The sequence below is a fragment of the Mixophyes fleayi genome, chromosome 4 (assembly GCF_038048845.1).
Source record: "Mixophyes fleayi isolate aMixFle1 chromosome 4, aMixFle1.hap1, whole genome shotgun sequence".
In the NCBI taxonomy this organism is placed as follows: domain Eukaryota; kingdom Metazoa; phylum Chordata; class Amphibia; order Anura; family Limnodynastidae; genus Mixophyes; species Mixophyes fleayi.
Window position 1 is genome coordinate 153,660,878 of NC_134405.1, and position 15,542 is coordinate 153,676,419.

The following is a 15,542-nucleotide window of genomic DNA, read 5'->3' on the forward strand; positions in this document are numbered from 1 at the left end:
CTTTTGTTCTCTATACATCATGCTGCATGGAAGCCAGTAAGTTTAATTTTGAAACAAAGATTTGTTGTCAGGAATCTCAACACAGCTTGGAGAAATTTTAGTTCAAGCTGACCCTAGCTCCACCTTACTATTTTGTGGAGAAACCTTTTAACATATATCAAAGCAGAGCCCTGAATGTAATTGCTACCTTGATCACAAAAGAAAAAAAGAATAACGTATAACTCACAACAAAAAGAAGTTATAGTAAAAACTATAAGAATGAACAAAAGTCTCAGAGTTATGTTGGAGAAAGGTTTCAGTTCCAAATAACACCCTTTATGCTCTTCGCCCTCACCAATCCACAAAAACCTTAGAACAAGCTTGCCTGACACATGCTCAATGAGGTTGTGACTGGATCACATAAATAACTTATGGTATAGATTTAAAGGAAATAGCGCAGGATAATTATTTATATAAATTGCCATTGCACTTATTTTTAATATTGTGTATATATAATTTCTAAGACCAGGATAGAAAAATTGTTTTTTTGTTTAAATTTTTTAAAGCAAATGCCTTTTCTGATGTATATATCTGATACAATGGGTCTTTGTTTACGAAGCCTTTTGTGTATTGTGATGTGAGGAAATGGCTTGTTTTGAGGTTTGTACTTTTTCTTTGGGAATGTGTATTCGGCGACTGTCTGAAGTATTCATGCCAGTTAGACCTTTTGACTTGAGGTATTACACTGCACAACCCAATTTGACGACACTTGGAATAGAGAACGGCCTCGTTCTTTAATTGAAATTAATTCAAAAGTGTTTCAAGTGACTCATGCATGTTCGCTTGGTATATCAGATATGGAGATACAGTATCAAAATCTGATACAGGAAACCTAGCTTACAGAACAAATTCTCACGTGTTGTACCCTCTTGTTGCTGGAAAAACAAGAAGACTTTCTCCATATGTGGTGGGATTGTTCAAAACGCACATCATATCTTTTAGTCTAAAAAAGCAATCACAGGACAAAGGTTCCAATAGATCCCCAATTTGGCTCCTATCTCTCCCTAATACATCCCTTTCTAATTACAAGAAATCCCTTCTCAAACATCTACATAATGCAGCTTAGGCACTCATTCACGTGCATTGGAAGTCCCCCTCATCTCAATCTACAGAAGCGATGGTGACTGTGTGAATTCAGAAGAGTCCTTGAATATGTATGAAGTAAAATAAGTGTTCTCAAAGATCAGGTCTGGGACTTAAACAGGAAAAAAACTAACTTTATAAAAAGGGTTTCTTCAGTTTATGACTAAGGTACACCAATTCCTATATTAGGAACCTGTAATATCTGAATAGACAGACTTGAAATTGCATGTAGTGGTCCCAGGGTCCCGATTTTGGGAACAAACTCCAATTGCAAAAGGTTTGGGATAGTTTACAAGATACAAAACAGTGAATTCAGATATATCCTGGGCTTGTATAAGCCCTATGCCTACAGAGAAGGCACGGGGAAAAAAAATTGTTTGTGCTTATTTTAATGAAATTTTCTAGAATAAATGGTGTTTTCACTCAGCCATTTTGGCGGATGCCAGAATAAAGAGCACCCTACATGCCAACTAGTATCTACCCTCTGTCAACCCAGTAAGAAGTGGGGGTGGGGGGGTGCTTTAATGGAGGTGGGGGGCCGATACTTGAGATACCAAGTCTTGCCCATTTGATTTAGTATGGAAGTCAAGCGACCTTTGCTGATTTTCTCCTGCACGTCAACCTTTCAAGCATTACTTACTAGCGGAGGAGGGGAGACTGCACTACCCAAAAACAAGTTATCCTATAGGGCACTCTATAATGTAGCCACTCTCTTGGCGGAACAGGTAGGGGACAAGAGGGAAGGGAAATTAAGTTTATTGTAGAACTCATTAAAAAAACCAAAATGTTATTAATTAAAACCCCATGCCACCTTCTGATGAAGATTCATCTTTAATAGTACATTTCTTGATTTGCTTTTATATTCCCTTTCAGCACAAAGTGATTCTTTTTTCAGTCAAGAAACAGAAATTAAAACAACTGCTTAAATAAGGATAGCAAAAATGTAATACAAATAAATCTATTAATATATAAAACATGAAGGTGATATTTGAACATAATACCCCTTAAAGACAAACAACTATTGAATTACCAGCCTTTCAAAAGAGTTTAAAAGCTTATTTATTTTAAAGAAATGTTGTACTGAGTCACTGTAAAAAACATGGGCTGTTAGCAACATAATGCTCTGATTCAATTAAATGTATTGTGACAAGAATAGACTCAAGATAACTTGTACATATACGATCAAACCATTGTCGCTAAATTGCAGTAGCCATCAACTTACATGAAATTTGAAATCTCCTTTCAACATGGAACAAAGGTCTTCTGCAACATCTGACATGCATGGGTGTAAGGTAGCCACTAATCGAGCATAAAATGGCAATAGATCCAACCTAAAAAAGATGAAAGAAATATATAAAAAAGCAGGAAAAAAAGCCAAAACTAAAACATTAACAACTATGGTTGCTCATACAAATATGAATGATTTTGTCAGGCAATCTGTCATTTTTGAAAAAAACAGCTCATATCTGTGTATACCCCAAAAGAGAGCAGATTTTGTTTAGGAAAGCTGAAAAAGGAAGAAGTCAGGCAATGATGGGATCAGTGAAACTGAGGCAGGTCCCACCAATTTTTTTATTTTTTTTTACTTCACAAGGGCTAAAGTCACAATTCAAACAACTGTCAAAAAAGAATCTGCAAAGAGCAACAGTGATGCAAACAGGTTATACTTTCAGAACACAATCCCTGCAGACACAGATTTGAATCTTACCCACACCACCTATAACACTGCTACCAGGGGGAGATGGTTTCTTAGAGCAAAAACTATATTTTGATTGGAACTCTCCTTTGAAGACCAACCTTCTGAACTTGAATGCTTGTAGCTAAAAACTCTTCTGTTAACATTTGAACCTCAAGACTGAAAAAACCATTACTAAACCATCTCCTGACAAACTACCCCTGCTAGAAAAAAATATTTATATTGCACAGGAAAGTTTAACACCAACAAAGAGTATGCCCAGCCCAGCCCAAATCCTAGAAATCATACTTTTCATATCCCTAAATTAACACTTGTCAAAATCCAACAAAGTCTTTTTTTAAAAAAATGTATAAATAAATAAATACAAACAATAGAAGACAGGACCTTTAGTAATAACTGTGTCCCCTCTACAATCTTTATAACATTCTAGGACAACATGAAAGGTTACCATATGTTTAGTATACTATTCTATTATTCTGTAAATCTCCTGTTCCAGTCCTCTTCAGTGTGCTGCCATCAGGCTTCATTTACGGGATGTACTACAGTTTCTAAAATATGTTCTCATACATTTTTATAACTTATCAGTGCATATGAATACCATTTGGATCAGCAGGGGCATACTAGACACCGAATTAACAGGCACTTCGTCCAAGTAGAAATATGGTCTGGGTATTTCATGTGCTTAAAATATAACCACAATATTCCATCTTCCTTAAAAACAATTACTCTGCACTTTCTAGTGTAAACAAACACAGATGTCTACATGCCCTGTCCTACTGAAGTCACTCATCCTTTATTCCAAAGAATTGCTAAATCTGAAGATGAACTAATGAACTAAAAACCTTGTGGGCACAATATTTTAAAACCTATTGCTTCCTATATGGCTAACATTTTCCTTGTACCGCTTTTAAAAAAAAAAAAACGATTAATTTCTCTTATAAACACGCAAACAACTTCTCCAATAATTTTATGTGACCTGCATGTTCTAAATCCAGAGAACTGGGATGGCATCTGGCACATTCTATTAATTGGATTACAAATATTTAATACTGAACCAAGAGGACTTGCAAAAACCATTTAGGTTTCTATTAAACATGTGCACCACATGCAAAGCAGGTTTTTTAATGAGAAACAAAATACTAAACTTTGTTGTTCAGGTTTGGATCACTAAAAAAAACTTAGGCATCCCCTTTCTGATATGGAGAGGAAGGGGGAAGGGAGAGATCTAAAAAGGTAACCAATTAATTTCTTACAAAAGGTAACTGAATTATTTTAAAGACAGTTACCCCTTTTGGGCTTTTTATAAATCACAATATATTTACACTAGTTAATAGATAGAGAAATTCAGTTTGTACTTTGTTTTTATTCAGGTTTCAATTATGCAATATATAATAGATAAATATTATTAAATATACATATCAATAGATAAATTCAGAACAATGAGCACCTTATCTTTACCCTTAGGAAGCACAACATACCTTAGAAACTGGTTGGATATTCGGCTTACTAGGTCTATCTACTGTACCTCGTATATTGCTTGGAAATTGTTAAATAGTGTTTTCATCCAGTTGCCATTTATGAACATTCACTTTGGCCAAAGCATTAGGAAAGAGTTCTTAACCAGGTGTTTTTTTATCCATAATAACCAACTACAGTGCTTCTCCATCAAGTGCCTTAGCTAGGCAGCTATTTTGATACTAAAACCCCCACACCTGTTTGTCCCCATATGTTTAAAGGTCACTGCTTACCAACTTAACTAACTCTCCTCTCCCCATCTCGCTACTTTCCTTTACAAAACTCATTATTATTATTACTGTCAAAGATGCTGGTCTCACCAGAAAACATGAAAGCTTCTTGTATCGGACTGATGTTTAGATATTTATAAGTTACAATAATCTTGATGCAGGGGCAGCCCTGAGGGTTCCAGTTTCCCAGAAATCTGCTTCTAGACACCGCCTTCTCCTGCGTAAAACCTATAAACACAGTCTGCAGTCCAAGACATAATTTTGTATATACACTATTATTTTAATGAACTTTGACTTCAACAAAATGACCCGTATGACTGTTCTTTCTTTTGGTTCTAGTGTATGGTTCGTCCTTCTGCTTTTGCTCTAGTGTTTCTATGAATCTAGTAAATGTAAGTTACTTGTGATATTCTGCAGGTTTTGGGGCTGCTGAAGTAATATCAAGCACTGGGTGAGTAACAAAACACTAACTGTAATTTATTTGAATGTGAGGGGTGGGTTAGTATTAATTTTGAGGAGTTGCATTACATTATATTTATTTGGTAATAAATAAGTTATATTGCTGTCGGTTTTTCAATGTACAGCTTACTTTATGCCTCATTCTTTTTTTTCTTATATATTCATCATATTTTATTACTATTATATACATTATAGACAAACCCTATTTAATAAAATAAATACTGAAAAGCATAAACAATTCTCTTTGTCCAAAGAAGCAATACGGACATTCACATTACATAGAACCATTGCAAAATAAAAAGTCATAACCAAATAACAGGGGCACCGACAATAAACACAATAAAAATATTTCTATAGCTAAGTTACATGGCTCACTGGTTTATTTGTTTTGTTTAGAAAAAATTGCTCAGGCAGTGAGAAATTTACCAAAACCATAAAACCAATGTATGCACTAACCAACGAGCTCATGCAAATAAATGACTTAATACAATATACTGTTAAAACTTTAAAAAAATATGTTAATGATGTTGCAGTATAGGGTAAATGCATTGTTTTAGCACCAATGTATTGCTTTACCTTTCCATATAATGTCAGAAAATCCTTTTACAAATAAGATCAATTACTTGTTGCCAGTGGTAAACATGTTAGGAAGTGGGGTGGACTTTAAGTCGCTAACATAACGTGAATGAATAAAAACCTGAAGACTCTAATATGAGCATTGCTGTTTCATCAAGATAACCATTTCTTCACTTCCAGATCTAATGTAATTTTATATATCTTGTAGAAATAAAAGATTTCTTAAACGAGTTGCAAACTTGTCAAACAGTAGTGAACAAAATCTAATTAGAAGCTTCTCTTTATTTTGTCACTGTGCATCAATACTTGCCATATATAAAAAAAAGTGCTCAATGTATCTAAAAAAGTTAAACACGTTCAGTAATTGCTGAGTATAATGACCTTTACAATTCTTCACAAGCTGGTCTGTGAAAGTTGACTAAATTCTTAAGGAGTAAAATTATTATTATGCACATTAATAACAGTTTATGCCATTCATGGAGGAAACTGACCACAAAAGAAAAATACTTATTTTCTGTGAAACTTCTGTATCTGAGTCTGCTATATGTTTAAAAGCAGCCTCTTAATTGCCACAGGGACCCCCCAAAGTATAGCGAAAACTAAATACTGCGACAGCTAGCTGACAATTTAAAAAAAAAAAAAAAAAAATTCTACCTCAACAATCTCCACAAATGTTTACCCTCCAGGATAGGCAAAAGAGAGAACTGCTTTGGGAAAACACACTATAAATATAACTTACTAGCTATATATCACAGATTATATCATGTATTGTAAACAATAAGCTCATAGTGCTGAGGGCAGAAGTCATAAACACTGAAGATCACTTAATAATTAAGGGACACATAATTGCCCACTACCACAGCCTGGTGCACACAGTCTATATCTCTGACTAAAAACAACATTTTTTATTTATTTCAACATTGCAACTGCAGCAACTGAACCAGACAATTATATCAATCTAGAGACAAAAAACAAAAATCAACAAAATATAAAGCCAACAAGGAAACAAACAATTAAAAAATGAACACAGCTTTAACTAACCAACCATTGTATGCAAAACAAAATCAGATCAGCCCATAGCGGCATGTGCAGTCTATAAAGGTTTTATTCAATTGAAAATAATATCTACGTTTCAATGGACTAAAAGCTTTACTTCTTAAGTTATGCGAGTGCCTCCTGATGATCAAATACTACATCCCTCTTGTTTGGAGTTCCTGCACCCAGGCCCAAAATAAGAGTGCAAACATGAATCATAAAATATATAATTCTACACATAAAACTTGCATTGAGTGCTCATTAAATCTCCCACTCTGTACTATACAGCAATAACACCAGCTTCTTTAAGTAAGAGATGTATTGCATCAGTCACAAATAAATATACACAACAACAACAACAACAAAAAAACAAAAAAAAACCAACCTTGATAATGGCGCAAAACAGAGAGAGTACCAACAGGGCTATACAAATGGAAAATAAGTACCATGGTAAAACAGCTATATAGAAGGAGGCTTCAATTCTCCACAATTAAATAGGTCAAAGAATACAGCACTAATCCACTAAATATGTACTTAAAATTCTTATGTAAATACTTAAGTCTCTCACGAATCACTACAAATAATTAAATGTGAACAGAATGGCATATAGAAAAAAAAAAGCAGAACATAAATATTTGGAGGGAACGTCTAGTTTTTGTTAAGTGTTAAGTCGGCAGTTGTAAAATTACGTAACAATAAGCAAAAATTGTATAAAACTGAAAAAAGGTCACCATTGTGCATGGCAGCATTGCCAATTGTAACACTCAAAGTTACTTAGAAGTTTTTAGAACGGTCATAACAACAAAAAATGGTATTTAGAAAACTACACCAACGATATGTTTTCACTAAGATTAGGCAAAAAAAAAAAAACACCAAAAGAAAATAGATGAAAAAGTTAAGGAATTTTTTTTTTTTTAAATTCTAGTCAGTCACAATAAAACCTTAGGAGTCACTTACATAGAACAATTCCCCCACCTAGAGTCCGAACTGCAAATTTAGTATACAGTGTTTGCAAACAAGCTGTCAAATGGAAATCCCATAAAACTCAGAGGACTTTACATTCTTTTGGTTTATTGGCCGTACATGCTACTTTGTTAGTTTCTACCTGTAAATTCCTTTTTTCTTCAGTCTTCTAAAGCAGCACAATGAAGAAAGCTTCAGCCACCTATGAACAAGCAGATCAACCCCTTCCCCCAATGGTTTCGATTAAAGCCCCCTTCCCTTCTACTTCCAGAAGAGACTGCGATTGATGGACCTTTGTAAACTAGTTCGCTGAAAGCATTAGGTGCTGTCCAGGTTGCTGCTCTGGATATTTGGTCCACTCAAGCTACTGCTCTTTCTGCTCTTGACATGGAAGTAAACCCTACTGAGCAAACATATGGACTCACTGGAGGTGAAATACCGAATATGACAAACTTTGTGTATTGCTTGTTTCAGCCATCCCTGAATTCCTTCCTAGAACCTACAATAGCAAATAAATAAAATAATTTCGGCAAGTTCAATGAATGCACCCTCTCCTGGAAGGACAACTTCCTGAGAATGGTAAAACAGAGAAGTTACTTTTTGGGAAAACTGCAGCAACAAGGACACCACCACCGTACATTCAAGGAAAAGCATATAAAATTTCCCTTACACTTTGGGCCTGCAATTCTACAATCTCCGTTCTGCCTCTGACCGTTTCCTCTCTTCCCCCCTTATAACCTCCTCCCATGCACGTATCCAAGACTTCGCCCGCGCTGCCCCCCTCCACTGGAACAAGCTCCCTCCCTCCATCAGAACTTCCCCTAATCTGCCCAGTTTCAAACGGGCGCTAAAAACCCACCTTTTTCTTAAAGCCTGTCTCCCACTTAACTTCCTACCTTATCTTCTGCCTCCGTCCCCCTACTCTCCCTCTCTCCCCTGCGTCTCTGTCTGTCCACCCCTCCCCTTAGATTGTACGCTCCTCTGAGCAGTGCCATCTCTCCTCCTGTTTCCACCACTTCTAACTCTGCTCTCCAGCTACTTAGCCCTCCTCCTCGAGGGTCCTCCACCCCACATCCACTCTCGCTCCCTCCTCCCCCCCTGGAGGTCTCCCTGTCTTCCGCGCCCTCCTTCTTGGGCCCCATCGTTTGCGGATCCTACCTCCCCCTTCCCCGCCCTCTCTAGCTGTGCATTGAGCTTATTGATTTACTGTGCTTACTGTTTAATGTACTGTGCTGTCGCCCATTGTATTGTAATTTGTTTGTCCCTGTACAGCGCTACGGACACCTTGTGGCGCCTTATTAATAAAAAATTAATAATAATAATAATAATAATAATAATAATAATAATAATAATAATAATAATAATAATAATCCTTCTGACAGAAATCAGAAAGAATGCCAAAAAGCACAGGAATTTCAAAAGGATTGAATCTAACTCCTCAAAGGATTGAGAGGTTTGGGTATTCAGCAACAACTTTAAGCGCTAACAAACATTTTTCGGTCATAGTAAACCCAGAATCTGAGGATATGGATAAGTTAAACCCCCCCCCCCCCCAAAAAAAAAACACCAAAAACCCCCCCCCCCCACATTTCTAGCCCTAAACTCGCCAATAAAAAATTATCCTTCCATTCAAATAAATGGCTGTACAGAAGGGTATTAATCGGCTGAGCATCCACTTTTATCTTGAGGAGTATTACTGATAATTCCTTGTGTTCGATCTTCTGGATTACAATCAGAAGCATTGGCAATGGGGCAACCACATTGGCAAGAGGAAATGGCTAATGACCAAGTCATAGCACCTCCCACCAATGAACAGCCCCTAGGTGAAAGAAAGTCTTTTCTTTTGCATTAAGCAGAGGCCCCCAAAAAAGTTCCATCCCTGAAGATCCCAGGTGCATTGTCAATTCTAGAAATCCCTCTTGGTTTAACATTTTTCTCTTCCCATAATTTTTTTTTCTGTTAAGCATATCAGGAAGGCAGACCTTGCTCAGGTATGTCACCACTGTGGTGATCTCAAACTATACATTACTTGCTGGCCTTTATATCTTTTCCAGAATGAACAGCAGCGCCTGCCTTAATTCTTAGTCTCTTAATTCTAGAACATATGATGTGAGTATTAACCAGTTTAGTTGCCACGTGCCCTGGCAAAATTTCCTTTCTCATAATGCGCTCTCCATCCTTCCATATGTGGTTATCGAAACCCAATCATACCGAAGCCATGACTTTCCTCCTGCCAGTTTCTGGTAGTTCACACTCTTAAATAAAAAGAATGGGTAACTTGTCTAGATTAGCTGGGTTTGGTCCAAACCCTGAAAAGGGATCACTGCTCTCCAATTTTATCTACCAGACAATCATCATCATCATTTATTTATATAGCGCCAACATATTCCGTAGCGCTTTACAATTGGGGACAAACGTAATAAACTAATAAACAAACTGGGTAAAACAGACAAAGAGGTGAGAAGGCCCTGCTCGCAAGCTTACAATCTATGGGACAATGGGAGATTGACACATGAGGTTAAGTATACATTTTGCATCTTGGCCCAGCCAGACTGCAAAGGTAGGGTGACTCATAAGCTAAATGATCCTGTCACACAACAATGTTGGTCCGGGGGTAGTTGTCTTGTGTGAAATTGTGTAACAGGCTAAAGGTAGTGAGGTTAAGATGGTGGTTGAGGAATATTATAAGCTTGTCTGAATAGGTAGGTTTTCAGAGAACGCTTGAAAGTTTGTAGAACAGAGGAGAGTCTTATTGTGCGAGGGAGAGAGTTCCATAGAGTGGGTGCAGCCCGAAAAAAGTCCTGTAACCGGGAATGGGAGGATGTAATGAGGGTGGATGAGAGACGCAGATCTTTTGCAGAACGGAGTTGCCGAGTTGGGAGATATTTTGAGACAAGAGAGGAGATGTATGTTGGTGCAGCTTTGTTGATGGCCTTGTAGGTTAGTAAAAGTATTTTATATTGGATTCGGTAGAAGACAGGCAGCCAGTGTAGAGACATACAGAGTGATTCAACAGAGGAATAGCTATTTGCAAGGAAAATCAGTCTTGCCGAAGCATGCAAAATAGATTTTAGGGGTTTGAGTCTGTTTTTGGGAAGACCAGTAAGGAGGGAATTGCAATAGTCAATGCGGGAGATGATTAGTGCATGAATTAAGGTTTTAGCAGTGTCTTGTGTGAGATATGTGCGTATTCTGGAAATGTTCTTTAGATGTATGTAACATGATTTAGATATAGAGTCAATGTGGGGAACAAAGGATAGGCGTGAATCAAGGATTACACCTAGGCAGCGAGCTTGTGGGGTGGGATTTATGGTCATGTTATCAACAGAGATAGAAATGTCAGGTATGCTCTTGTTGGCGGGTGGGAATATTATTAACTCTGTTTTAGAAAGATTAAGTTTGAGTTGACGAGAGGACATCCAAGATGAAATGGCAGAAAGACAGTCAGTTACACGGGACAACACAGATGTCGAGATATCAGGAGAGGATAGATAGATTTGGGTATCATCCGCATAGAGATGATACTGAAAGCCAAAGGAACTTATTAGATTTCCAAGAGAAGCGGTATAGATAGAGAACAGCAGAGGACCTAGCACCGAGCCTTGTGGTACTCCAACTGATAGGGGAAGCAGAGCAGATGTGGCTCCAGAGAAATTAACAGTGAAAGAGCGATTAGAGAGGTAAGATGAGAACCAGGATAGAACTGTGTCTTGAAGACCTAGGGATTGCAGCGTTTGTATGAGAAGAGAGTGGTCAACGGTGTCAAATGCAGCCGAGAGATCAAGGAGAATTAGGAGAGAGTAATGGCGTTCAGTCTTAGCAGTGATCAGATCATTAACAACCTTGGTCAGCGCAGTCTCTGTGGAGTGTTGAGAACGAAAGCCTGACTGAAGAGGATCCAACAGGTTGTTTGCGGAAAGAAAGCGTGTGAGGCGAGTGTAGGCAAGTCTCTCTAGAAGCTTGGAGGGGCAAGGGAGCTGAGAGATGGGACGGTAATTTGAGAGAGAGTTTGGGTCGGAGTTTTGTTTTTTTAGAATAGGAGTAATCACTGCATGCTTGTATAGTGAAGGAAAGATGCCAGTAGAGAGTGAGAGATTACAGATTTGAGTTAGAGGTGAAATGAGCACAGAAGACAGGGATCTACCAATTTGCGAGGGAATAGGATCAAGAGGACAGGAGGTAGAGTAGGAAGATAAGAAGAGCGTAGAAATTTCCTCTTCATTTGTGGGGTCAAATGAAGAAAGGGTGTCAGAGGGTAGTGGGAAGGAAATGAGCTGATGGCTTGTTGAGGAAGAGGATACCATTTCTAGTCTGATCTTATCAATCTTGTCCTTGAAGTAGGTAGCAAGATCCTGAGCACTGATAGTAGATGGAGGGTTCGGGGTGGGAGGATTGAGAAGATGATTAAATGTATTGAAAAGGCGTTTGGGGTTAGAAGCCTGAGCATGGATAAGAGATTGAAAGTATGTTTGTTTTGCAGTGTCCAGAACATTTCGATAGGAGTGGTAGACAGAAGTATATGTGAAGAAGTCATTAGAGCTTCGAGATTTACGCCAGTGACGTTCTGCTTTACGGGACAGTTTTTGAAGATTTCGTGTTGCTTTGGTGTGCCACGGTTGACATCGAAGTCGACGTGTAGTATGAAGTGTCGCTGGAGCCACTTGATCAAGGGCCGTTGCTAAGGTTAGGTGAAAATGAGGTACTGCCATCTCAGGGGATGAGAATGTAGAGATAGGGGAGAGAAGGTGTTGGAGAGAGGTGGAAAATTGTTGAAGATTAATAGAATTAAGATTTCTACGAGTATGAGGAGGCTTGGTTGAGTTAGACAGTAGAGAGGTTAGAGCAGTGGGGGTGAGAGTGTAGCTGATAAGGTGATGATCCGAGAGGGGGAAGGGTGTATTAATAAAATTAGAAACGGAGCATAGTCTAGAGAAAACAAGATCAAGGCAGTGGCCATCCTTATGAGTAGATGATTCAATCCACTGGGAGAGGTCAAGTGAGGATGTTAGAGAGAGTAGTTTGGAAGCAGCTTTGGAAGGTGGGTTATCAATGGGGATGTTGAAGTCACCCATGATGATGGTGGGGATGTCTGAAGATAAGAAGTGAGGGAGCCATGCAGAGAAATCCTCAATAAATTGTTGGTGTGCTCCAGGGGGACGATAGATCACCGCAACACGTAGGGAGAATGGATTAAAAATGCGAATAGCATGTACTTCAAAAGATGTAAACGTGAGTGATGGGACATTTGGTAGAACTGTGTATGTGCACTGTGGGGAGAGAAGTAGTCCAACCCCACCTCCTTGTCTGCCTTCAGGTCTGGAGGTGTGGGTGAGATGGAGGCCACCATGTGAAAGTGCTGCAGGTGAGGCAGTGTCTGATTGCATGAGCCATGTTTCTGTTATTGCCAGAAGGTTGAGGTTTTTTGAGAGGAAGAGATCATGAACGGAGGTAAGTTTGTTACAAACAGATCGTGCATTCCAAAGGGCACATTTAAAGGACTTGGGAAGAGAGGGTAGACAGGTGATGTGTTTGAGGTTTGCTATAGAACGGTAGTGTTCTGATGTATGTGTGTGTGAGGAGTGTGGGGGACCTGGATTAGGTGATATATCACCAGCTAATAGAAGCAGAGTGAGCGAAAGATAGGCAAGGGGATTGTAAGATGTGTGGCCTTTTATTTTCTGGCGACAGGTGGAGGCTGTACTTGTTAGAGATAATAAATAGGACAACAGTTCATGGGTGTTAAATAGAGGTGAGTGGAGTAATGCAGGTGCAATATGAACAAATTTGTGTGTTGGTGGAGGGGTGAAAGATGACACAGTCCTAAAGATCATGCCATGAAATGAGACTAAGAAAAGCAATTTGTGAAACATTGTGAAAAAAGGGGTAAAAGCAAAAAGCAAGGGTATTTTAAGAATTACCTCTTAGCAGTATTCCATATAAATAGACAAGTAGTGCAGAAATAGGCTGTGGCAGATGTTGCTTATTGCTGGGAGTAAAAGCAAGTCAAATGTTGTCCAATGTTTGTCCAACTCTTTCTATATCTTCGAGAGGAACACCCTAATCTTTCTAGCTTAAAAAATTAGTCCCATAAAAGTCCCTTTCCACTACTATTATTCTATTTAACGTTACAAAAATCCACTTTGACTATTAGCCTCTTGCTTGTGTGGTTCTAATGCTCTAAATGCTTCTTACACATTTTCTAAAACCATATAATTCAGAAAATCTGGGACAGAGCTTATTAGTGTAGGCTATGATCTGCCTCTTCCCATGCATCCTCTTTTAGGCTCATCAGCTTGTTCTTTTATTATATTTATATAAATAGGCGTACTCCGTAGAAGTTTTGGTGCATCAAAATAGCTGCCAAATAGTAAGAGAGATAAGGCTAATGAAAGGAGTAGCAGAAGTTTGAAGTGCAGCACAGTCTCGTACAGTCTCAAATGGCAATATAAATAAAAACCGTAATTAGTGCCTATATCTCCTTCCCAGACTTAGTATATCTTTTTCATAGAGGAGGTGTTTTAATATTAATCATCTGTGGGCACTGGATAATACCACTTATAAGAAGGGTCCATAGAGAGGCAGACACCCAGGCTCAATAATGGTTTATGAGCCAGATAGGCGATGGACAAGCAGTCTCACATGTAGACACAATTCCTTTCTTTTTCTGTGAACTTAGTTTGGAGACCCCTGTTATGGAGTGTATCATGCTTGTGGTCATATATTGTTAAGTTATTGTTAGATTTAGGCATTTTAATAATCTGCGTTTCCTAAACCTATGCAATCCTTCCCTTACAAACAAATATTCAGTTGTTCACTAAAATCTGCCTGCAATAAATATACTGGATTCTGGACTAACATACTTTCTTAATCGAAGACACCGCATACCGGTTATACTGCAAAAACAATTCAATACCGTATTTATTATGACAGGCTCCATGACTGTTTAAATGACAGTCTTCATTATGACAGTCTTCACTATGACAGGACTTATCCCTGCTCAAATAGTCAGCTTACGATACTCCAGTTGCCGTTTGATAAACAAATTAGCATAGTAGGAAAACGACAAAAATGTATGTGTGAATACAATACATGCGGATGTGATTTTTGATTTCCGATGTGAATGTTCATACAGGCTCTCTTTATGCACTATATACACACAACGCAAGCAAACTATGACATTCATTAATGAACTAAACACGATGTAGGGGAATTGGATAATATTTAAAAGGAGGAATTAAAGAATACTTAGCTGCCCATCATAATTTACCTGCAGCTTAATACATCTAATCTCTGATAAGCATATCCTTTAACAAAGACATGTGATCTCATAGTGCTAAACTACAATATAATTATATAGTGTAACAGATAACATAACTAATTATTTTAAAGGATTTGTTACAACATTCTGAGACTGATATAAAGTTAAGGCACAACCTCATAAACCTTAACACAATACAGTTTTCATTTAAATGGAGTGCATGTCTGTCTGGGCAAATCCTGTGCGTTGTCTGGTTTGCCCTTGGCAGACACTGCATTATGATGCGGAGTCATTAAATATATATACATATCATGTTGAATTTTGAATTTATATATAATTTGAGTAGATTAGATTCTAACTCATGGACCAGATTTTCTGCATGATATATATTGAAGGCTGAATATATCACAAATTATGTGAAATATGCATTACAAACCAAAGAACTACATAAATCACTTATTCATATGCCACAAATACACACATCCAAATAAGGAATATGAATAACTAACCTTAAACGAACTCTATAATGAACAAGACAAATCTGATCTGATCTCAAATAGAATTTATTTTGAATCCTAATTTTCAGTTAGATACTACTGAACAAAAATAATATCCAGTCAGTCAATCTAAAGGGCATGTAGTTTAATAATTTTATTTTATACTATATTCATCTTTTTCTTCAAATAAC

General features: G+C 37.7%; 1 protein-coding gene across 4 annotated transcripts in view; it reads right to left on the minus strand.

Annotated features, from left to right (window-relative positions):
* The window catches only part of UPF2 (UPF2 regulator of nonsense mediated mRNA decay), a 108,793-nt gene that overhangs the window by 48,862 nt on the left and 44,389 nt on the right, over positions 1 to 15,542 (minus strand). For all 4 annotated transcript variants that reach the window (XM_075208642.1, XM_075208638.1, XM_075208641.1 and 1 more), the window contains exon 10: positions 2,345 to 2,453. In XM_075208642.1, the coding sequence (XP_075064743.1) occupies positions 2,345 to 2,453 (109 nt within the window). The remainder of the gene's footprint in view (positions 1 to 2,344; positions 2,454 to 15,542) is intronic.